General features: G+C 31.7%; 1 protein-coding gene and 1 pseudogene across 2 annotated transcripts; both read right to left on the minus strand.

Annotated features, from left to right (window-relative positions):
* Positions 1–8767: 8767 nt before the first annotated feature.
* Positions 8768–9358, minus strand: LOC146896832 (elongation factor 1-alpha pseudogene; annotated as a pseudogene). Its single transcript, XR_015023128.1, has 2 exons — positions 8888–9358; positions 8768–8809 (listed from the first exon to the last, which is right to left on the minus strand). The product of XR_015023128.1 is annotated as an elongation factor 1-alpha pseudogene (transcript).
* A 2203-nt stretch (positions 9359–11561) lies between these two features.
* LOC146896833 (uncharacterized) lies at positions 11562–13429 on the minus strand. The gene is made up of 3 exons (XM_085735367.1): positions 13201–13429; positions 12838–12900; positions 11562–11875 (listed from the first exon to the last, which is right to left on the minus strand). Exons 1-3 carry the CDS (start codon positions 13270–13272, stop codon positions 11684–11686), a joined length of 327 nt encoding a protein of 108 aa, XP_085591493.1. The 5' UTR covers positions 13273–13429; the 3' UTR covers positions 11562–11683.
* Positions 13430–24077: the final 10648 nt, after the last annotated feature.

The following is a 24077-nucleotide window of genomic DNA, read 5'->3' on the forward strand; positions in this document are numbered from 1 at the left end:
TATTAATCTTAATATTACACAAACATGGTAAATAATAGGTTTAATGCAAAATATATTAAAAAATTAAAATTCCACTATGAAAATTATCGATTATTTTTTAACCATATGAAGTAGTAATAATATAGATTAAGTAAGTGCAATCTATAAGATTAAAAACCAACTAGCAACAAAATAATGCAATATTATATACTAATAAAAGAATAAATAAGTATAATATTTACTTTTGCAGTTCGGTTTGGTTTGGTTCGGTTTTGAGAAAGTGATCCGAAAGTCGATCTGATCCTAGCGGTTTTTACAAAATAACATCCAAATGCATCCAAAAATATTCGGTTTTTTTGCGGTTTTTGGTTTTTTTAGATCGGTTTGCAGTTTTATTTTGGATCGGTTTGGATTTGAACACCTCTAGTTCTAACTATGAAGGTTAGTTCGGCGGGTAAGGACTCACACCCACATTGATTGAACTTTGAAGTTGGCGTGATGATTTCTTTGAGCTTTGAGATTTAGTCTAACTACGATGAGTTTCTGAGAGTGGACTTATCTAAACTATTATAAAAAATAATAAAGAATTTAAACTTATTTTTTATATAAGATTAAGTTGTTTATCAATAGAGGTAGAATCTAACGGAATGAGTTAAACATCCAAAACTTGAGGAATTAAAAATTGAATTATGGCTAACATTTTATATTTGACACGTGTGAAATAGGATTATAGAGAGAGGAAAAGGAAGCCTTCTATACCTTTGGTTTAAGTAGAGAAGATAATAGAACAACAAAATGCAAATGTATCTTAACTAAAGCGCGTAGGAAACGGAAATTGCTTTATAGCCCCTTTCAATTGCTCAGAGACCCCAAAATACCATTTAATACGATCAAAGTTATAAACGGATTGAATTGGAAGTTATCTTCTTATGGGAATGAAAAAGGAAAAACATGCATCAGAAAATAACTTTTGATGGACATTAAAAATGAAAAACACGCATTGAAAGACAACTTTCGATGCAGGAAACGTATCCGAAGATAACTTATGATAGACCTGAAAACTTGATTTTGGCATAATTCAATTTAGACAACCTATATTTTGGCCCGAAAAGTTGGACAGCATTCAAGTTTGAAAACAACCAAAAAATATTCCTAACAAAAAGGCACATAGAGTAATGATAAATATTAGTCTACGTTCATTACCAAGTAATTGTTGGAATATTTTAATATTTAATAATATTCCAATAACATTATGTGGACAAATATCGTAATAATAATTATATTAGTTATTTATCAATTTAGAGCCTTAATTGATTAGTGATCAAATTAAGTAATAAGACTAATTAGATTTCTATTTTGGATAATTAATTATTTAATTAGTTGATATGGACTCAATGAGTGGATGTCCGGATGGCCCATTAACGGAATAATGGGAAACCCTAATGGCCATCCAATATAAAAGAGGCTATGGTCTCCAATACACCGTACATGGCAAACTCTCTCTTCTCCCCATCTGAAGAGAACTTGAGGCATAAAGGTACCGGTTGAGGAAGAACCAAATCAGCCGCCGCTTTCTTGTTTCTTTCAGATCACCTTTCTCTGTTTACCGTTGTCGTTGAAAGGGCTGCCATGAAAGCTTTATCCAGATCACCTTTCTCTGTTTACCCTTTGTCGTTGAAAGGGGTGCCATGAAAGCTTTATCCAGGTATTCCTAATACAATATTTCTTAATATCTTGATAAATCAAACATGTCGTATATCCGATCATATTCATGTTCAATGATTAATTTGCTTCCGTTATACTTTTATTTTGTATTGAACATGTTTTATGAATTAAGACCTAAATTTCCAACAAGTGGTATCAGAGCGGTCTTCATTTAATTTGGGGGTTTGTTAGTTAATTTCCCAATTAACATGCTGTTATTAGAATCGGATCATATATTTCATATATGATCTTTTGTTTGAGATCATTTACGTAAACCCTTTTGCAACCTTTTGTGTTTCTTACTTGATACTATATAATTTATGGTGACGATTGTTTATTTTTCCGATTTTACGTTCTCCTTTGTTTTTTTTTCCTACGAGAACAATCGGTATTCGAATCGTATTTTGTTTTAATTTAAAATTTTATCACTAGAAAGAATATATGGCACTGCAGTTAATCGTTTAATCTGTCGTATGATATATTTGTGATTTTTTCATGGCTTGATAAAATTATCGATTCAAATTGAGTTTATTTTCTTTCCCGGCGATTAAGAAAAATTGATTTTGTTTACATGAAATAATATTATGTTGATTTTGTGGGATCATCGAACAATATTTTTTTTTTCTATGTAAAATCGCTCCTGTTAATGATTATTTGAATCATCCTTTCTTGAGAAATTGAATGTTTGTGCCTATTTTATTTTATGTGCACATTCTGTTTGTTGTTGCCGATGTAATCATCATGAACATGCAGTACTTGTTTTATTTGCGCATAAACCTTTTCTACATCAATTTTGTTCTACTTTTGGATATGAAATTTGTTTGTAATCATAATTTTTGAGTAAATAATACTACCTCCGTCCCAATTTAATTAACACAATTTTGTTTTTCACACATATTAAGAAAAATGTATAAATAAAGGGGAAAGTGGAATATATTGTATTGGGAATGATAAAAGTAGTACTATTATTTAGTGTTATATTGTATTGGGAATGATGAAAGTTGTATTGAAAATTGAAATGGGTCAGTTATTTTGAGACACTTTTTTTTTAAAAATGGGTCAGTTATTCCGGGACGGAGGGAGTATTGATTTACTTTTGTGATTACCATTATTGGGTATCGTAGAGTTTTGGCTTTATCTTACGACTACACACATTTGCATTAATTCGAAGCTTATAATTTTGTGCATTCAAGCTGAATTGTTTATCGCTTATAATATATACTCCCTCCGGTCCTTATTATAAGAAAAAGTTGACTTTTTAGATTCATTGTGTAAGTGATGTATCTAGTCTATATCTATAACAAGATACATTAATTATTCTATGAACCAAAAAAGTCAATTGTTTCTTATAATAAGGACCGGAGGGAGTATTTGATTGATTTTCATATTTTCAAATCAAATATTTAGTTTTGACTTATTTATAAAGTTTTTGTATTGTTATATCCTTTTTTGAGAGTGGGTATAGCAAATATAAATAATAAAGGGTTAAAATATATTTGTGCTATATTTATTGCCTTTAATAACGAATCTCAAAATATTATGAACAATTTTTATTTTTTTTTGTACATAAGGTAATAATTTAGTTCTTTAAAGTTTAAGAAAATTGAACTCTAGAAGTGTTTATTTATTTATAAACATATAAAGTTTGTTTTCTTGTTTAGGAAACAATTGAGTTTAGAGTTATTCATTATTATATTTAGAGAATTATTTGGTATATGTGAATCAATTGTGGCATGAATATTTTGGTTTATATATAAGATTCAATTTTCTTTTGGTTTGAAATTGAATATTTTTCTTATAGCATGATTATGATGTTATAGTTTATTGTTATTAAGTTTTCTTCAATAATATTGTCTTATCATGCATTTTGAATATATTTCATGCTATGTTTGTTGTTGCTTTTATGCGATATATGTAAATGTATTGTCATACATACATTGATGTGATTTGTGACTTGTATCTTCTTTCAAATTCATGAGTTTTTCTTCACACTTAAGTATTGTCATACACACATTGGTGTGATTTGTGACTTTCATCTTCTTTCAATTTCGTGAATTTGTCTTCACACTTAAGGGTTGTCGAGTGACCTTATGGTTACTTAGCAACATAATGGACTAATTCAGCCTACATTATGTCGGTAGTGCCTTGTAAATTTAAGACCATTCCCATTTAATTTGTTGTGAAATGTCTAGTAATTGCGGTTGTTTTGGTTGAAACAACATGTTGCCAAAGTATCCTCTGTTGCGTAGATTTGATTCAACTGAACTTACAAAGGGCGTAGTATGAAATTATCCATGTGAGTTGTCGTCGGCCGCAAGGAAGGCACAACTTGGCCGAATACTTACATACCTGTGACGGTAAATATGTGGTGATTATAACGTAATTATCCATGTGGATAATAGGATGCCCAAAGGTGACTATTATTTGACAGGAATTATCACCAATGTTTGATCATTACATTGAGAGTACCGTTTGCAGTTAATTCTTAGCAATCCAAAGATTGTGTTTTAATGGTGCGCTTGGTATCTTGTTAAGGTCTTTTATTTACAAATAAAGAAGCACGTTTCTTTAATATTTTACTGACATGTGTGATGATGTTGTGTTGGTGCATTCACATATATTATGATAAACATATGACAATTATAAGAATTTATTTTTTGTCAAAGTAAATTGTCCTTGTTTGATCATTGCTGTAAAATACCACTAACAATTGTTATTATTGTTTAAAGACTTGATATTGATGATGCACTAGGTATTTTGGTGAGTACTTTAGCTACTCTTGTTCTCTTTAAACTAATATAGTTTATGTATCTGCTAATTTGAGTTAAATTCTAATATAGGATTTAAAGAAGAACATTAAAATTGTTCTTGGATCTAGACCTTAAATAAGGTTGGTGAAACTCACATTCTCTCACAAATTCAGCAACTAATGTGAGAATTAAGTTTGACAAGTGAGTATACACCAAATCTCATATGTCACGTGAGATCATAAAGCTGAAATATCATATGTATTAGAGGTGTTGTTTAAGATGACAAATTTATGTCATATTTTCTTTGCTTAAACTAAGGAGGTTTCAAAAACAATATAGAGAAAGACAAGCTCTCGTTGGAGAGTGAGTATTTCATTCAGGTTATTAGGCAAAGAAAATGTTAGGAGCACATTATGTAAATATTTAATCTTGCTAAGACACTATAATTTCAACTATCATATGTCTTGTTCGAAAATTCAGTAATTTCGACTATCATATGACTTGTTCGAGAATTCAGTATTTAGTATTCTCTTTGCACAATTAAGTTTATAACTGTTACAGTTAGAAATGATCATTTAAATGATCAATTCATAAAGTGTGCAAATAAGGAAAGGTTGAAGCAAGAGAAAATAAAATAGTGTTCATTCGGAAAATACCTCAAAAGATAAGGGCAAGTAAAGAAAGGTAGTCTTGACTGACTTATGTCCAATGATGTTGAAAGATATATCAATTTAGAATGGAAAAGGTCGACAAAGATTGCTTTATTCATTTTTTGAACCAATTTTAGATTGCCGTTACTACTTTTTTTTTGTATTTAAAAGACAATTTGGTGAATCATCGTTTGAATTTTTTTTTCTTTCTTTTTTCTGTTTGAATAAGTCAAGATATTTTGAGTTCTTTTTTCAAATGATGATTCAATGTGTCTTTTAAGTTCAATTATTAGAGTCAATTCAGTTATGACTTGTGACATTCTATATTGTTTAAGGTTTTGAATACTATAAGTTTTTTGTCCCACAAATTAGGAAATTTGTTGAGACAAAAATTGTTAAGTTTTCTTGAGGATATTGAGTTTGGGGGAGAGATATGGTAATAGAACAAAATTAAATGAGGAAGAATTAGTTCTAAATTAATTCATATAGTTACTATTATTATTATAGTATATTTGGATCCTCATGAGGACATTATTGTTCTTCCTCTCAATCAAGTTAAGAAACTATTTCATATAGATCAAACTCAACACCCTCAAGAACTAGGGATTCTAGTGTTATTAAGAATTGACTGAAAAGAGAAATTCTATTTAGTTTAATTGAATGACTCTATTGGGAGAGTCATGATACTAGTTTGCTTACTATAATTTTGGATCTGAATAAGATGGATTTAAATATAGTGTTTCTTAATGGTGACATTAATGATACAATATGGTGCAGTTGAATAAAACTTTTGTGTCAATTGACACTAAGTAAATGGTTTGCAAAGTCATGATCCACTTATATGTTAAGAAATTTGTCTCTTTAGTGTTACCACAAATTCTCATAAAGTAATTATCTCATGTGGTTTGGAGATAATATTATGGAGAATTGTGGATTTAGCAAGTTCAGTGGGAGTAAGTTTATATTCCTAGTTTAATATGTCAATTTTATTTTATTTAGTCAACGATGATATATGTTTGTTATGTGAAATCAAGGAAATCTCTAACAAAAGTTAGTGATGAAAAATCTTGGGGACACCTATTTTGTATTAGGCATTTCAATACTTAGAGATTCTTCTCAAGGTATTATTCGGATATCACAAATTGACATAATAAATTATAGGTGACAATCACTGAGAGAGACTTTCAGTCTCAAATATTGCCCATTAGAAAATTTATAAATTCTGAAAATTAAGTATTTTCCTACGCTTTGTCTATAGGATTTTTATGTATGATCTTATTTATATGCATTTGGAAATAACATATATAATCAGATTCTTTGGCAGATACTTGAGCAATTCAAAGTTTGAATTGTTGAAAAGCAACCTTAAGGATTATTAAAGAGAACAAGAGAGTTTATGCTCACATCAGAGATCTGACAATTTGGAGATCATCTATGTGTCAGACTTTGACTTTTGGATGTAAGTAGATAATACACATCCTAACTCAAGAAATGACTGTAAGTATTTATGTCACTTGCTTGCATATTGTTAAGGGATTGAAAAACCACTCAAGTTATATAGTGACATAATTCAGACGTATAGTTGTTTAATAACAAATTTCTAAAAATTCATTACCATATAGATTATTGTTGTTAAATGATAGAACATGTAGAGACAAATTTTATGCTAGCTGATCCACTAATCTAAGACTTGACACATAAGGTCTTTCATATGGTTGTTGTCATTAAGGATATCTTGGATTAGTGGGAGTCTCTTATTTTATGTTCTATACTTTTGTTTTAGTATCGATACAGACTTTATGTTTTGATTTTCTGCAGAAATAAAGTTCATGAGGTTATTTTGTTATAACCATTTCTGTATCATTTTGTGCAAATACTAAATTTGCAAACTTCAGTTTGATCTCACTAAAGTTTTCAGTTGGATCAGTTGGAAATAGGCATGATTTAGAGATCACATTACATGAAATTTCCATGCCACTCATCCATATCAATCTATGTCATCAAGTGCATTGATATGGTGGTCGTCGGGGTTCCGTCACGTTATATGTTAGTGACGACAGCCGCGGTGGTCCCATTATTAATGTATGAGGTGGACCAGATTGTACGGTTGAAATCTAAAGATAAATAACATTCGGACGCGCGCCTAAAGAATTCTGGTATAATTATTAAGATATGTAGCCCAAGTGGGAGATTGTTGGAATATTTTATTATTTAATAATATTCCAATAACATTATGTGGGCAAATATCGTAATAATAATTATATTAGTTATTTATCAATTTAGAGCCTTAATTGATTAGTGATCAAATTAAGTAATAAGGCTAATTAGATTTCTATTTTGGATAATTAATTATTTAATTAGTTGATATGGACTCAATGAGTGGATGTCCGGATGGCCCATTAACGGAATAATGGGAAACCCTAATGGCCATCCAATATAAAAGAGGCTATGGTCTCCAATACACCGTACATGGCAAACTCTCTCTTCTCCCCATCTGAAGCGAACTTGAGGCATGAGGCATAAAGGTACCGGTTGAGGAAGAACCAAATCAGCCGCCGCTAACGTTCTTGTTTCTTTCAGATCACCTTTCTCTGTTTACCGTTGTCGTTGAAAGGGCTGCCATGAAAGCTTTATCCAGATCACCTTTCTCTGTTTACCGTTGTCATTGAAAGGGCTGCCATGAAAGCTTTATCCAGGTATTCCTAATGCAATATTTCTTAATATCTTGATAAATCAAACATGTCGTAGATCCGATCATATTCATGTTCAATGATTAATTTGCTTCCGCTATACTTTTATTTTGTATTGAACATGTTTTATGAATTAAGACCTAAATTTCCAACGGTAATATCAATGCACGGGACACATAACAATAAACCATTCTGATGTGCATACATACAAACCAGCACAACATGTTCATTGCAAATCAATGTTTATTACCACAAAACATGAAAATATCAATGTACAAAGGTGAAAATATCAATATAAAAACATGAAAATATCAAACATCACACCAAGGAATAAACACACAAATAGAGTTGATGATATTCAAAAGGAAATAGGCAGGTCTGGAAATTTGCTGCTTACAAAATCCAAGTATTCACACTACTAGACACAATAATCACATAGCATAAAAACAAAATGAAAAACAAACGGCCCTGCCACCGTCGATCTAGTTATTAGACATACTACAGTACGGATGAAAGACCATTTATTGTAATAGCGACAATAGACTTCCCTAGATAGATCATCCCTACTCAATTCAATTCTTCTTCAAGCTGTCTCGGTAATCTTCCTCGTCACAGATATGACAACACCAACAGCCACAGTTTGATGCCGGTCTCGGACAGCAAAACGGCCGAGTGGAGGATATAGAGAGAAAGGCTCTACCACCATAGGCTTGGTGGGAATCATCTTAACAAGACCAGCGTCAGCACACTTGAAGAATGGGGGCATCTTCTCAATTATCTCACCGGAACGATTGTCAACCTTGTAAATAAGCTCGTCAAATTCGACAGCAATGTGGGAGGTGTGGCAGTCAAGAATAGCTGTATAGCCTTCTTCAATCTGGCCAGGGTAATTCATGATGATAACATGAGATGTAAAGTGATCGGCCTCCCTGGCTGGGTCATCCTTGGTGTTTGAGGCAACATAGCCTTGAGATCCGTAGCAGAAACATCGACATTAAATCCCACAAGAGTGGCATCCATCTGTAGTGGCATCCATCTGTCAACATAATTGATGATAATTAGTACTTACATAAATAATTAAATACAATCTTAAAGGGGCTAAAAATATAAATACCTTATTGCAACAGCAGATCATTTGATTCACACCAAGAGTGAAGGCAAGAAGGGCATGTTCACAGGTCTGACCATTGATACCGGCTTCAAAACCACCAGTAGTGGAATCAATGACGAGAACAGCACAGTCAGCTTGGGACGCTCTAGTGATCATGTTCTTAATGTATTCCCTGTGTCCGGGAACATCAATGACAGTGCAGTTGTACTTGTTTGTCTCAAACCTGCACGTAGAAATGTCAATTGTCGCACCTCTTTCATGCTCAGCCTTGAGTTTTTCAAGCACCCAAGCATACTTGAATGAAGCCATGTTAGCCTCAACAGCTTCTTTCTCAAGTCTCTCAAATACATCCTTTTCAATGGCTCCAAGCTTGTAGAGCAAATGAGCAGTGGTGGTTGACTTCCCGGAGTTGGCATGACCAATAACCACAATGTTAATACGAACCTTTTCCTTATCCATTACTCCTTAAACTTGAAATCACAAAAAGATCTGCCAATTCAACACAGAAAATAACAAGACATAAGCAAAATAAATAAATCTCAGTATACAAAAATAGATAAAATACAAGCAACAACAAAACATTCTTGCATAATGAATGGCAACAATAGAGCATAAATTGGGCACGAAATTGAGTGTTGCAGCAGATCCAGCAGGCACAACATATGCATTTATCATTATCACATGTGTATATATATGATATAGTATATTGTATATAGATGTTATATTTAAAAGGGTTAAATAAATGATGTACAATGAGTCAACAACATTCTGCTTTTTTTATTATGTGCAAAAACATAAATGATTATCGATGTTTCAAAAGAAAATAGGATGATAACAAATAAGTAGTGATTGAAAAACATAAACAACTATCACACTATCAGGATTCAGAGTAAAAATTAATCAGACACATAAAACCAAACATTATTATCATAATAATCGAAAACCAAGGTAACAGCAATTGCAAAGCATGCTTGCGATCCAAGGTATTTTTTCCGCCAAGAGTCTCACTTCTTGCAATCCATTTCTTCTTGCTTTTTATCTATTGTTGTATTAATTTAAGCTGTTTTAATAGGGCAGTTTATCTATGTCATGAGGATTTGAGACATTTTCAATGGCACTGGAGCAAAGGGGAGCCCATAATTGTCAGCAATGTACTTGATCATCTAGCCGAAGTTCAAGTTCGGGGTAGGATTTACTTCTTTTTTATGCTCTCTTATTGAAAATGTTGTTCTCTTGCATTCATTCTCTTTCCTTTCTTTAGTTTGATAGACTAGAGTAAATTCAATGTGCTTAGTTTTTGCTAATTTTTTCTTCCTTTACTTGACATGTCTTTCTGTTGCCGGTAATTTCTGTAAATTTTATCAGAGTTTTCATTGAATGCGGGGAGATATTAATGTGGACCAATTCTTTACTGGGTACACAAAGGGTCGCCTGGATTGGCTTAACTGGCCTCGGGTTTTGAAACTGAAAGATTGGCCTCGGGTTCATATCTTCCTTTCCGTTTAAAGAATATACAGACAGATCCTTTCAAAGGTGTTCTAAACCTTGCTGCGAAGTTGCCTAAAGCTGTTCTACAGCAAGACATGGCCCAAAAACATATATTGCTTATGGATTTTCTCAGGAGCTTGGGCGGGGTGATTCTGTCACTAAGCTCCATTGTGATATGTCTGATGCAGTATGCTTCGATTCATAGTCTTTCTCACATTGGTTTTTCTAGAATGATGATTTTTTATTTCATGTTTATACTGTTATGCTTCAATTCACAGTCTTTCTGCTCATTGTTTTTTCCGGTCAATTCTTTTTTATGTGTATGTTTAAAATTTTATTTTTTGCTGTGTCTCTGAATGCATAATCTATTACGAGGAAACTGAAATGCGTTTCTTTTATAATTTGGCTTTTTAGGTAAATGCCTTGACTCATATTGCTGAAGTAAACTTGGAAACTAAGGGCATTGCTGCCATTAAGAAACCGAAACAGATGCACCTTGAGCAAGACAAGAGGGAGTGGCATTGTGATAATTAGTATGGTGAGACCAACTTTGACATGCTTGATAATTCATCTTCTTCGATAAATGCTTCAGACGAGCAAAATAGCGTTCAAGTCGTGGAAAATGGAAGTGGATTATGTGATGCTAAAGTGGTTGATCCAGTTCATGAACACTCCGGTGGCGCTGATGACGTGGTTGATCCAACTCATTATAAATTCCCAATTCCCATCTGTACTTTGAATTACATCAAGAAGTTTGTTTTCATTTTTTCAAACAATAGAAACCTCTTAATTTTCTCTCGTCGTTTTCCTTCATCCTCACATTCTTTGGCTATTGATTCTAACATGGTATCATGAGCATTTTATCGATCCAAAAGAGACATAAGCACTCTCAAACTCTAAGCATCATTTTGAGAATGAATTTTTTGAAAGGTGCAAACCTACAGGTTGCCACATTATTTTACAACAATGATATTTCCTTTAATGGAGTGAAGGATGGAACTTCCGTGAGATATTTGAACTAAATGGGGATTAAGGGATGGGATATAAGCCACCATCTTATCACGAAATTCGACTGGAGTTATGGGTGGTTGAAAAATATCCTAGAAAAAAACCTAGAAACCATGCCTTTATCTAAAAAATTATCCGTACAAAAAAAAAAATCAAGAAAAAATAGGAACAAGCGAATGCATTTCATGGGACAATCATAACTATGTAGTTATTTTATTAGCAAATTGAAAAATTGGCAATAAAGGGAGAGATTTATTGGCAAGTAACACAGAAAAAACCATGAGCAGCTAACATAACACAAAATCAAAATGGTGCAGAAAGTGGCTCTTTTACATCAACAATATATGCTTGACTTTCAGCAGAGCATGAGCATTGACATTTGCAAACTTCCTCATAAGGGACTATCTCTGTCTTCTTCTTGATATCAATTAACTTTTCAACTTGCTTTTCATTTTCATCCATATGAGTCTCCTCCTTTATTGGATGCACAATCCCCTTCATGAACATCAATAAAACACTATTTCATTACTAAGGATAAATCAGCAAAACAATATATAAGCATTTGGAGGAGGATTTTATATTATAGGAATAATTTTTTGAGGAGTATACAAGGTCAAGCATTAAACAATGACAAAAAATTAAATTCTCAAATCTTTTCTGTTGTCCTAGCTAGGCTTGTTGTAAGATTTTATTAAAGTAACAAAAATAAGAAGCTTGAATTTTTTCAAAAAGAGAGTGCTAAGGTTATTTATGTTAGTTTTCTCAAAAAGAATAACTTTTGAATTATAAGACCATCCACAATGGTGGGTGCTTAGCCTATTTAACACCACCTTAAATAGGCATCCTCATTGTGGAGTAAAATATATGGGTGCCTATGGAGAAGGGTGGTTATGGAAGCATCCTCTCTCTCTTCATTTTTTTGTGGTCCTATTTAATAAATCTTAATAAATTAAATAAATTTTGTTGAAATGTAATGATATAGAATTATTGGTGTGACATATTTAATAATTTCTTTTGAGGTGCTGGGTTGGAGAAAATTGATGCTTATCAAGTATTATCGTAAAATGAGTGACGTGGACATATGAATTCAATTTAAGCACCCAGTTTAAGGTGTTCTGTTGTGGATGGTCTAAATTTAATTACATTTTAATGAAAATAATATAATTCTAAATTACCCACTATTTTTCAAACTAGAGTACCCATGGAAGAATTATGGGTAATTTACCTCAACCAATGAACAATCACTTTTTTAGGTGGTATTCATGAACTATCTTGACCCCACAAATAAATTGCTCATTTTCATTGGTTAGTGGGTAAATTACCCACTATTTTTCAAAGGTAATCTAGAAAAAACCTTTAAAAGTTTGATAACAAATGTAAGGAACTTTGTCAAAAAAAAATCATCTACTTTATAGTATAGGTTTCACACCAGTGGGTGGAGTATTGGGAAATCATACCTCAACAAACAAAGCTGATGCTTCACTTGGTTCAAACATTTCCACCACCTCTGCAGCTAGTTCCTAGATGAAACAACAAACATTATCAACATGAAACTCTACATGTCCATTTTCTTTTGTTTGAAAATTGATCAGCAATCCAGACATTCACGCAATCAATGATGTTTATGGTCGTTTGAATGATATAGAATGGTGCAGATATCAAGGTATATTTCAATTTAAAAATAAAAAACTGAAACTCCAACCTTGAAATCTGAACCATTCAATCTTGATCATAAACATTTCTCACTACGTGAATGCATGGATTGCTCACTACAACAAATCCAATTGCGAGAAAGCTTTGTGAAGAGTGATATTTTATACCCTTGCTTCGGTTAGCTGCACTTCATTCAAAGTTCTAGGCTCCAATTCAATGGGGCAAGAGGTATTTGCCATTGTTTAGAACAAAACCAAGATATGATCTATAAAGCAAATGAATTGACGAGTAGCAATCAAAGCCCATCACAAAAGCAATGTCTTTTACAAGTAGATAGATCAATAGCAAATATATATAACCAATTAAGAGCATGATATTTTCAATATATTCACGGAGTCTTTGGGTCATGGAAATAAAGTTTGTGGCCATATTCAAAGTAAAATTAGCTGAGTCTCTCTTCACATCCGTGGCTCAATTGAAGACAAAGTTTCAATCATGCTTGTGACTTCAAATGCTCTTAATTAATATAGTTTCACGTGTCAAGATAAAGTCTTTGCTCTTAATTAATCTACTAATATTGGTTGGATAATTGGATTTAATTTGTGGCCAAAAATAGGCAAAGGAAAGGGTGCACGTGCCCACTACACCAGCCTTTTGGCCCTTGCATTAGCAACTTAGTGGTTTGTGATCAAGGAATCTTAAATTAGTTTTCTTGGAGATAAAACAATTCTTCCCCAATTTCATTAGTCAATATCTTAAATAACTTTTCTTTGGAATAGTTTAGATAACGAAGTCATGAAACTCAATTTGGGCTTTTAGATTCATAGCTTTGGGCCATGACTATGTCCAGCCTTCTTTTTAAAACAGCCTTTGCTTAATATCCACTATGCAGGAATATTGCTCTTTAAACTTCAAAAATTGCTCTCCCACACCCAAAAATCACCTTAATACCCCCAACTGACGGTTAATTACAGTTCGCTATCCAACATCAAACTTTCATAATCATGTAAGATTATACAATTGAATGTAGTGTATGTGTTGCAAGCTCTACATATGCAACTTTTATGAAGAGTTTATTCGTAGGTTGTAATTTTAGTTTTGTTACATGTTCTAGAATGTTTTGAAATGATGTTCAACTTAAGCATATTTGTTTATATGAAGTTTTGAACCATATGTTCAAGAGACAAATATTCATGGAACTTTGAAGAGTTGAGGCATCAATATATATTACTATGACCAACTCTCTAGCTATATCCCGACCACCAACTTCAGCAGGCGTTGATGCTTTGCTCTCTGGCCTAAAATTTTGTTTGGACATACTCCTATTTCTATCCTGCTCCTTCTAATTGATTATGACTAACTACTTTTGATGAGTGAGGAAGGAAAAATATGTCGTCAGGCTCCAACTTCATTTGAGGGTATTAAGGTAATTTTGCAGCGTGAGAGCAATTTTTGAAGTTTAAAGAGTAATTTCCCTGTGTAGGTTGCTCGCTTTTGGGAAAGAGAGGTGTGGATTTAAAGCTTTTGTGTTGCAATATGTTATTCCAAGGCTTCCAACATTTGATGTTCTCACTTTTGTCATTGTAGTGTTGTACTTGTTTTTCTTTATTTGGATTTTATCTTGTACTTTGATGGGTATTAATTCCCTCAAATGTGAGTATTCGTTTTTAGTTACGTTACGCTACCATGATCAGTTAAATGTATAAGTCAGGAGTAAATCTTGTATTTAACGATTTATTTGTATGATTTTACAGTAATTTTGTACTTTACCCCGATATGAATAGTTTAATACACATTGTATAATTATTAGCGTTTTAACTATAATAAAAATGAATTATCTACGTATTGATCAAAAGAAGAGAAAGAAATTAAAGAAGACACAATGATGTCTCTCTCATTAAGTCAATTAGAAATCTTCATTCTAAATTTCTAGTTTATTAGAAGAATCAATCACAATTTCGATAAAGTCTAACTCAATTGACAATGTCGATATCATTAAACGTGACACCTACATAGGTTCAAATCCAGAAAGTCGCAATTGTGTGTCAAATAAAAATTATATATAAAGGTTAAGAAATAAACAACCATAACACCAAGAGGACATTTTTCGAATCCGGTTGGCATTTTACTATGAGGCCATTTTTCAAAGGAAATTTACTTCTTTTATTTTTATAGTTAGTTGTTTATATTATCATTCTAATTGATTACACAAGATTGACAAAGTAAAATATTCACGAAACACCAAGATATATGTGTTAAAAATAATGGCTACATGCATGACTTTGTGAGAAAAAAAAAAATTAGTCAAACCTACCATAGCTAGCTAAGATTTAGCAAACTTGCATTAAGTTTTTCGTAGCCTTAAAAAATACAGTGATAACCAAATTGGCTATCCATTACTTGTGACAAAGTTGGTCAAAGATGCATGTTTATTCATTCATGTGCAAATCTATCGACATATACATAGTAGGTGATAGCTGTAGTAGAAAATTAAGGTCTATGATCCTAATCTTTATACTCCCTTTTTTATAATAAGGCATAATTTCCACCTTAGTTTATGAGAAATGCATATTTTAATTAGTCATGCCAGTTATCAAATTCACCAACTCGAATCAGCGCCTAATGCTATTTCAACAAGGAAATCGTATATCCTTGGCAGTTGTCACGTGAAACGAAAAATTAACATTTATAAACATTGTTCCTTCTTCAAATATATTTATTTCTCTCTCTCTCAACTTAACCAATATAACAATTTTTCTATTCATAATCTTAATAGTAGGTAGGAAAAGTTTTAACACGAAAAATTATATATTCATAGACAAATCATTTTAAGCGTGATTAACCGTTGAGATGATTCTCATGTTAGGATATCAAATATATATATATATATATATTGCTAACTTAGACCAATAAAAAATACCACATTTTATTCGGTAATGTATTATCAAATAAAATACACTACTGTATTTTTGGTAAAATGCCACATTTTATGGGGTATGGAGCAATAATCATCAACATATATTCACACGCTAAATATAACGATAATAGATAAGAATTTGATCTAATTTTTATCCACCATGCAAGCTTGTTGGAGCCAAATCACAATGAAAGATGTGTACATATACCACACAATTTTTCCAAGAAGCCATAATGTTGCTTGCTAGCTTTGTTTGTCATCACCTAACTTACGACAATAACTCAACAGTGACCTTGTCTACATTTTTTGCTGTAGTTAATTAACGACATTTTTCCAAAAAAGAGACTGTGCTAACTATTACACATCTGTCACTTATTTATACAATATGAAACTAATTTTCTTGTACCCAAAAAAAACTAACTTTCTTCTTATTGAATCTTCCTTCCAAACAAAAATAAGATTCCATAGCACTCTCAAAATTTTGCACATTTTTAAAAGATTTTATAAACAGAATCAATTAATTGCACTTATATTATTAGCTAGCTTGTGAAGGAAGGTCGATGGTCCCCTATCTGTTGTTTAAATTTCACATACTTTATTTATTGACAAATATTAGTATATGTTAATATTATTTTCTTATTCACTAAGTTTGAATCTCAGTCCTTAAACTAACTTGCTCTCAAATATTTTATCATATATAGTTTCATTGACATAACTTGATCTCCCAAATATAAATTTTATTTATATATCTTTCTAACCCCAAATAAAATGATGCCTTATGGAGGATAAGATTTTGATAATTTAGAGTTCTGCCAAATAGAAATAAATCCAAGGTGCGGGACTTCTTATGTAACGTATTATATACACTAAAATATATGAAATAGAAAACAATGAGTTTTTGGAGTGAATATAGAAAACAATTTTAAAGTTACAAAAATGATCTTGAACGACAAAGCGGTGGTATAAATAAAGACAACATACAAATTTGAACTCATCCATATTAACAATGGGCTTTCCCTAAAAAAAAAAGAAAGAAAATGCTAAAAGACAAAAACACCAAAAATATGAATGCTTAATTACAATAATACCCTTTAGAGGCCTTTTTTAACCCTAAAGAAGCAAAACAAAGTAACAAGCAACAATAATTAAAAAAGGTCTCAATATGGAAGAAGGGTAGTGAGTAAAAGCAAATATATATGTAAGGAGTGGGGTGGGTGGTGGGAGGGGACAAGAACCCATTATGAACAAACGTCTTTACACACATAACATGAAAAGATCCCTTGACAATGGGGCATGCAGCAGCAAAGCCATATCGTTAGGACTTTTTTTTTGGATATATTATCATGCAACACAATACTGCAGGCAAAACAAGGTAACAGTAATGCACGTCACGTAGAGCATGTGCTTGGTTTCATCATCCACATGCACACTATTTTAATTCACTACTAGCTACTTCCTTCTCCTATTTTAGTCATATTCTCATTCATGTGGGTTAATTCAAATTCGGCAGTCTCCTCCATCCTAGTACATGTATAAGCTCCTTTTTATTGCCATCAATCCGATATCATCAGTGTGCAATTGCAGAAACTAATCCATAAAATAGTGTATGACTTTTATGGATGACAAAGACTATCTAAAAAAAATTAAAAGACCGAATTTGAACTTAGACATCTGATTAAGTTGAAAGAGATCTTTTATCATCTCATTCACGTGTTTTTGGATAGTACATGCATAAGCTAATAGTACAATTTGACAAAGAAAAAAGGTAATAGTACTGTCTATTACTAATAAAATCAAATTTTGAGTAACATATTTTTTAATCTATAAATCAATTTTGGGTAATACCGACAATGTCAATGGCCCCTTACTATTGTGTACATACAGTGTACTTCATCTGTACCCCCTTTCCTCGAATGTGTTGTCACTTTGTGTTAGGCTCAAAGCTAAAAAGTATAATAGGCATGCATATATATGGTAGCCATGCAATAATGCATTATGCATTGATCTTTTGTAATAAATCTTATGTTTTCCTAACTACGTACTATTAAATCATATTTAATAATTAAAAGAAAACAAAATAAAATATTTTTGCACATTATTAATGTGTCATTGTGTCTCTCCATTATCGATTATGGGACACTCTTAAAGAAATTATATAGAAACTTTTTTCTTGTTCTAAAGAGTCTAATGACAAAACACACATACATTAACGTCAAGAAGCAAAAATTTATGAGTTCAAACTTGCATTTCAGCGTATCAAATGTTCAAGCTTTTACCATTTGAATTGTACTTACGCGACTTTCATATAGGTAATTTGATATATCAATTATATATTTTTTTAAGGTTTTAAATTTGGAAGTTAAGATCATGGTATTTTAAAAGTGAATACACGGAGAGTAGTCAGATGGGTTGACGCTGCCAACTCTAGTTTGATGACTCCGAATGTCCAATAACGTAAATGGGTTAAATTGGTCCGATCCTACCATTGTGATTTGTGAGCTATATATTTTGATTGATGGGTGAGACTAACATCTTTCATATATGTCAACATTTTATTCACTTATGATTATGGGTTGGTTTGGTAGTGGGGACTTGTGACTTATGAATGCATTCCTCCATATGTTTATGCTAGCTATGAATTCTCCATGAGCCAACGATCCTTGTGTTATGCAGTTTATTCAAGGTTTTCCTCTATATGTACAGGGTTTTGTCAAAAAACAAATGACCTACCTCGGCCCGACCGAGTCTTTTTATATAGACTAAATAGATTACGCCGAAAAACCCTTAAGAGTGTGTTTGGATGGGAGAATGTTTTGAGGGAATGTAACGTTATGAGGGAATGCAAATACTTTGAGGTAAATTTCATTGTTTGGATGGAGGAATGTAATATAATGTTGAGGAAATGTAATGTTATGAGAGAATTCAAATACTTTGAGGTAAACTGCCTAGAATTTTAAATTCTTTAAAATTTCCAAATTACCTCATCCAAACACACTCTTATTGTTTTTTAACTTTGTTATTTTACATATTCTTAGTCCGATCCATTCTCACAACTTTAAATACAACCTAACCATTCCATTATTTAGCTAGGTTGTAATTACATTTTTCTTCCCTAAATTTTACTCGTGTAACTGTGCCTATAGTCAATATAAGTAACTAACTCTGATTGTTAAATTAAATTAAAAGAGAGGCAAGGTTTAAGTTGTCCTTTAAAGAATTGTGTGTTATTTATACAACATCAATGAAAAGTAATCATGTGTAGTATAGAAACATATAAGATAGTTTTTACCCACAAAATAACTTTTACTGCATGCACGTACAATTGACTCATCATGTGACTAATTTCACTGGGTGTTAGGTAAATTACCCGCAAATTTCAAATGACAACCTAAAAAATATATTTTATCTATATAACCAATGACTTATTAACAATTAATTACATATTCTTATAAAAATAACTCATAATTTTTCAGGTAAACCATAATTGTGCTAAAAAATTAATCATTGTGTGATTTTGATAATGATGATTTGAAGCATATAACTTAAAAGTTGTATTAGTTAAGTAATACATGAGTTGGTCAAGAAGTAAGGTAAGTAGTTAAATTACATGTTGAGCAAGTAATAAGTTAGTTGTTGATTGTATTGAGCCTAGACAAGTTGAAGGAGCCCAAAGTTGTATGACTAATGCTTTGCATAAATATGAGACATGTAAATGCATAACGTGTGTTCAATTTTGCGAAATTATTTTCTCTCTAAAATCAATTTCCTCCTTGTGTTACTATTGATCATAGTTCCATCAAGTGGTATCGGGAGTTTCATGGACAAAATAGCAAATGTACTATGTTGTCACCAAACAGTAAAATTTATAAAGTTCATATCCGTATGGATTATCTTACAAAAAATTTATCATTAATAGTCCTTGGATTCATATCAATTCATGAATAATCATATAAACATAAATATCATTAAACACAAGTTTAATTGAATGAAATAACTAAAGCAATCAACCAATATTCAGAGATTTCACATCACCTTGTTCATGATTGTTTGATCACTCATGATTTCACCACTAATCTTCATTCGGTTCTCTACCAGTGTGATTTGATTTAAATATTCATAAATATTTTCATTTGGTTCCATTTGAAAAAGTTCATATTCTCGCGAGATTTCTTCTGGCAGCGTGGACCGACTTTCCCTGAAACCTTAGAAAACGCGTGCCTTCATATATTTGACCCCTAAGTCAGTGAGAAAACACCTTTGACAAGAAGAAAATGGCGGAAGTGTGATTTCAGGTGGTTTCAGAGCGATTAGAACACTTATGGAGCAACGAAATCATCAACAGTGATTATTTTCTTATGTTTGTTTATTCATATGCATTAATATATGTTTAAATATCATGAATAGTTAAACCCCTCTAAGCTAGGTCATGAAAGAGGAGCTTTATGTAATTGTTTGAATCAATGACCTTATAGTTATGAAAGTTGAAGCATCACAGTGTTCTTTAGAAATTCAAAAACGACATCTCTTGGATGGACGTTAAAAATCCAAGTAATACATTTGATGGAAATTAGATACTATTAAACGACAGTAAAAATTTATATCTATAACATTGTAACAAAAAAATATATAGAGAATAAATTCGTATTCACAATTCTCCATTTCTCATTCTCTAGTATGTGTGAGGTGATTTGCTCTTTCAAACCAAAACAATAGTAGTAATACCCAATCCTACAAAGAGTACAACCTATTAATTAGCATAGTATATAACTTCGGACCAGGATCTGCTATTGTAGTAAAACATACAGTTTCACACAGTTTTGAATTGTGACCATTGGATCTATATTGGCATGGTACTATTATAATATTATCAAACCATCCAATGGCTGAATTGAAAATTGTGTTGTACTTTGCAGCACCAAATCCATATCCTATAACTTCATCATAGTTTTAAAACCCGGCTCGGACCAACCGGTCGAACCGGTCCGATCGGGAACTGGTGTGTAGTCCGGTTCAAGGCATTAATCAGATCGGCTGTGTAATTAATTAAACCAGTCAAAACCCGTGAAACTCGCAAAAAACCGGATAAAATCGGTAACTCGGTCAGTTTTCTGAGTCAATCCGGTTTGATAAATATCTTATGTACAATGCTCGAATTAATGCTACATTATGCCCGATTAAATGATTAAATATTAATTAATTCTAATCAATGCCATATTTATTTAAAGTGATTATTAGTGCTTCAACGGCTTTGACTTTTACTTGCAAGAAAAAAATTCGAATTTGTAAAAACAAAACTGACCAAACAAAACAAAACTGACCAATGATAAATATCTTATGTACAATGCTCGAATTAATGCTACATTATGCCCGATTAAATGATTAAATATTAATTAATTCTAATCAATGCCATATTTATTTAAAGTGATTATTAGTGCTTCAACGGCTTTGACTTTTACTTGCAAGAAAAAAATTCGAATTTGTAAAAACAAAACTGACCAAAAAAACAAAACTGACCAAAGTTTAAAGTGATTATTAGTGCTTCAACGGCTTTGACTTTTACTTGCAAGAAAAAAATTCGAATTTGTAAAAACAAAACTGACCAAAGTAGGAAAACTGACCAAGAAAACTGACCAAAGTAGGTACTTGCAAGAAAAAAATTCGAATTTGTAAAAACAAAACTGACCAAAGTAGGAAAACTAACCAAGAAAACTGACCAAGACCAAAGTAGGTACTTGCAAGAAAAAAATTCGAATTTGTAAAAACAAAACTGACCAAAGTAGGAAAACTAACCAAGAAAACTGACCAAAGTAGGAATTGAACCGCAGACATAGTGTTCCACATGAGAAACTTAACCACTACAACAACAGTTACTTGTTCATGTTTGCAAATGGAATTTATTATATATATTTAAGTATACCACATCGTTTTTAAAAATTAAAGGAACTCATAGTTTTTTTTTTCTTTCAAGAAGAACACATCATTATTAAATATAATATAATAATAAAAAAATACTAATAATATATATGTGTCATCTCTCCCCCTGAAAAAAGTATACATGCATATGTTTTCTTAGAAAATCAATGTATTATATTAATATTAATTGATTCTGTAAAAAAAATGTTAATATTAATTGATATGCATCTATTTGTTGCCAACAAAATAGTATAGTTATACTCTTTAAAAAAAATATAGCTATACAAATATACATATTATATGTCAATTTTTTAGTTTTTAGGGGACCGAGTCATCGGTTCAATCCGATGTAATCTAGTTAAATAGCTATAAAAATTTAATATTAAGACCGGGTCATCTAACAGAGTTATCCGATTTAATCTGATTCAGTCATGCGGTTCGACCAGTGACCCAGTGGTTCGACCATTAACTCAGTGACCCAATACTCCCGCCGAGTCGATGACCGAGCCGAGTTTTAAAACTATGAACTTCATACTAGTATACTCCATCTTAATCAGCTAAAAATTATTGACTTTGATAACCATCTTAATGGCACCTAGGAAAAAAATCACAAAAATGAACCGCATGAATAGTTTAACTGTATATACAATGAAAGAGTGGAGCCCATGGAAGAGGAAATGTCTAGGAACAGGTAGACAGTTATATCAGCCCTCGATATGTACCTAATTCTTTGTTTATTTAACGCTCTCTTCACAACTCAACTCACATGACCTTGTTGCACCATTTTGCAAGCTAAGTAAGTACCCATTTTTTCTTCTTTTAATTCATCTTAAATTAGTTTAAATTATTTTTTATTTTGCCCCTACCACGTTGGTTTCGTAATTTCATTCTTTCATCACTTTCCTTTAACGCACTTCCATGTAGATGGTACGTACAGAGGACGATGTGTATCTGGCTAATGGCTGACCATAAAATTTTACTATTAATTTCATAATTTCACTGAAATTCATGCAAGTTAATTCTTCACTACTTCCCACCAATTTGGGTCCTTGGCCACGATGCAGCACAAAACAAAGAATTTCATTGGGCCTTTAAGATTGTTGCTATATGTAACTTTGGTCGTAAAATTGGGTATAATGTTCACATTTGTATGCACTTTGTCTGTTAAAGCTCATGTAACTATATCAAGTGAAAGTAAAAAAGTACAAATAAAAAATCATTAAAATTCCCTTATGTATAGAAAGAAAATCCAGAATCTCATAAATCCAAGAGTTTAGAGTTTATAGAAATGATGATAGAGACTTGAGAGTAGTCACTTTTTTTGATAAGGCAATAAATCAACACAATGCTTCATGATTACCAATTGACCAAATTGTGTGTCAAGCAACCATCTTTTGCTGCTAATTTATTGTATAGTTTATGAACAGTTATACAAAATCACATTGAAGCTATCTGGGTTCCATATATTAATTCATCATGGCCCATTGGTTTTTACTTTTTACCAAAATTATGATCCATCAGTTCCAAACAAAATAAATTGAAAAAAAAAAAACTTTGATACGTCATTTTCTTCACTTTTTAAAATAAAATTTCTTCACTAAAAGAACTTGAAGTGTTGTTTTCTTTTATGTACAATGTTCTTTTCATATAAATTGACACTTCTTATTGGTTATTATAGAGTAATGCAGTTTTCACTCAAATGTAACGTTAGTAGATAGATAATTTTAATCGACAATGTTAAAAAAACTATCGTATTTATCAATATTTCAATGCATTATTATTTACTATGATTTAAATATCTATGTAGTTAAAATCAATTACTACGGTCCATAAGGTAGTACGTGTATGTCAATGTTTTGTTTTGAGATTTCTTCACACCGACATATACCGAAAAACATTCATAATTTATTTAAGAACATAATTCATATCCACGGCATTGAAATGACTTTTACAGCGGCAATCAATCATAACCGTTAAATTCTTATAAACACTTGACTATGTTGGTCCGTCATAATCGTCAAATCATTAAAAATACTTAACTTTGTAATAAGTTCTAAAATCTCATACATGATTGATTGTGTTATACTAATTTTTTTACACAGATGGTTGATGAAAGTCAAACTCTTTATTCAAAAACAGATAAATATCCATACTCAACTTTTATTTATTCTTATTTTCCAAAATGAAAAAGATTTTAATTCTAAATTTGCCAAA

Source organism: Medicago sativa, chromosome 8 (genome assembly GCF_051527215.1).
Source record: "Medicago sativa cultivar Bolivia chromosome 8, Bolivia_mono, whole genome shotgun sequence".
Taxonomy (NCBI): domain Eukaryota; kingdom Viridiplantae; phylum Streptophyta; class Magnoliopsida; order Fabales; family Fabaceae; genus Medicago; species Medicago sativa.